This window comes from Trichomonas vaginalis (genome assembly GCF_026262505.1).
Source record: "Trichomonas vaginalis G3 chromosome Unknown ctg_173, whole genome shotgun sequence".
Lineage (NCBI taxonomy): Eukaryota > Parabasalia > Trichomonadida > Trichomonadidae > Trichomonas > Trichomonas vaginalis.
This window is the reverse complement of record NW_026529260.1, coordinates 1-1965: the sequence shown is the minus strand read 5'-3', so window position 1 is coordinate 1965 and position 1965 is coordinate 1. Positions and strand designations below refer to the sequence as shown.

The 1965-nt window shown below is 33.5% G+C and overlaps 1 protein-coding gene and 1 pseudogene across 2 annotated transcripts, besides 1 other annotated feature; both read left to right on the top strand.

Moving 5' to 3' along the window:
- Positions 1-1965: part of a mobile genetic element that runs on past the window's edge.
- TVAGG3_1088610 lies at positions 439-971 on the top strand (annotated as a pseudogene). Its single transcript has one exon. A coding segment is annotated over exon 1 (533 nt).
- On the top strand, positions 976-1773 carry TVAGG3_1088600 (uncharacterized protein; the record flags this gene model as incomplete). Its single annotated transcript, XM_053888494.1, has 1 exon — positions 976-1773. One exon carries the CDS (start codon positions 976-978, stop codon positions 1771-1773), a length of 798 nt encoding a protein of 265 aa, XP_053744377.1.

Genomic DNA, 1965 nt, shown 5'->3' with positions numbered 1-1965 from the left:
GGGGCTCCTCAGATTGGCATAACGACAGCTTCCATCGAGCAGATTTGGCAGCAGGTCAGTAAGTTGTTCTTGAACTGACTTCTCTCCGTCAAATATTGACAGTACGCCAGTTTTGACATAATATTGTATTATAAACTTTCCTTTAGTAATATCTGTAAGTTTTGAAGTTATATTTTTGTCTGCTTCAAGAACTTTCACCATTTCAGTTATACCAACTTTCTTTGCTTTATGAAAATATTTAGGTTCAGCAAAGACTGCTATTCTATAACATTTTCCATTGTTTGTGTAAAGAACTATTCTGTCAATGTATTTGTATTGTTTGTGAGTATAAACTTTGTTCTGCTTCAATTCAATAAGATATCCGAATACGTCCATCTTTTTATTCTAAGTAAAATGTCATTTCCGAAAAATAGAAGCGTAAGTGTTTCAAAAGGTTTAATGGCGGTGGCAGATGTGAAGTTAAATTCACCAACTCAAACAAACAGTCAAAGTGTTGTTGTCAATGTCAAAGACAGAGATGTTGAAGTGGGGAAACCATACGAAGACGAAGATGGTATAACAATTGTTCCTGTAAAAGAACCAACATATCCTGAAGTTACAGAGACTTAAGTTCTGTTGCAGATATTCGAAACGACTACCAACAACTGAAAGACAAACTTCAAACTCAGGAGAAGATTTGTCAAGCTTTAAGTATAATGTTAAACTTGGTCGAACACAACCCTGTAAAAGTGAACTCATATGTCATTGCACCTCATGAAGTTTTGAAAGAACTATTGAAACTTTTGACAGAGGCAGACGATATAAACATCAAAGAAATAGAACCCGACATTAGTTGCTGTGGTGTTTCATATAATGTCATTGACAAGATATACGTTATGAAAGGAGGTGAAACGTTGAACTTAAAATATAGTTTCCCAGACGTTATAAAAATATTTGACGACCACAACATTTCATTAAAATTTATTTGCTAAGTAAATGGCAGAAGACATAATGGTTTATACTATTACGACTAAAAACCCTGAGTCATATAATTCTATAACAACAAACTTACAAAGTCCTCAAGGACGATATTGTAAACTAACCTTAAACACAATGACGACTAAAGCCTGTTTTGCTCTTTTGACACCAGAAGACTTTATTGTTGTGAATGGTAAAAAATACTCCTTTGAAGATACTTACTCAGATATACCACCAACAGGTTTTGTTGACTTATTTAATACTTTAAGTACGGGTGTAACATGTGCTGCAACTAGAGCAGGTTTCATTATGTTTGGATGTCCGACTGAGTTTACTATAAACGATATGAGCTATAATACAAAACTTATTTCTGGTTTTTACTACCAACAGTTTCCTATAACAGGAAAAGGTGTCATACAAGGAATGTCTATTCCATTGACATTAAGCACACCAATCTTATATATTGTTTCAAACTTAGGTTCAAAGTGTTATTCGAATGTCGACAGAAACTATTATGACCAAAAGATACTTATGCGTATAAACAATACTTTCTCTGCTGGTTTGCCTATTGTTCATTCGAATGCAGAATTTTCAACCTTAGTGAACTCAAACACTTTGGCAAGTATAACGTTGACATTAGTTGACGCAAACTTTGTTCCTGTAAAACTTTTATGTCCTATGTATTTGTCAATGACGGCAGAAAGTTTCGAATTGGAAGATGCAACTGGTGAAAGTATTGTATTACAAGAACAACTTCAACAACAAATAGCTCAAGAACAACAAATGCAACAAATGGAACAACAAAGTCAAGAATAAAAAAATATTATTTTTTTATTTTTATAAAAATGTACAGAATAGATGTTTCAGATTTTTATGACTTCCAAGCATTCAGAAATATGTGTCCATTTCGAGACTATAACAAAGCAGTCGAGAATTTGACTCTGCCCCAGAATGTTATGTCATGAAAGAATGGGATGTTGTCTTTAACAAACCAAGAGCAACAATAGT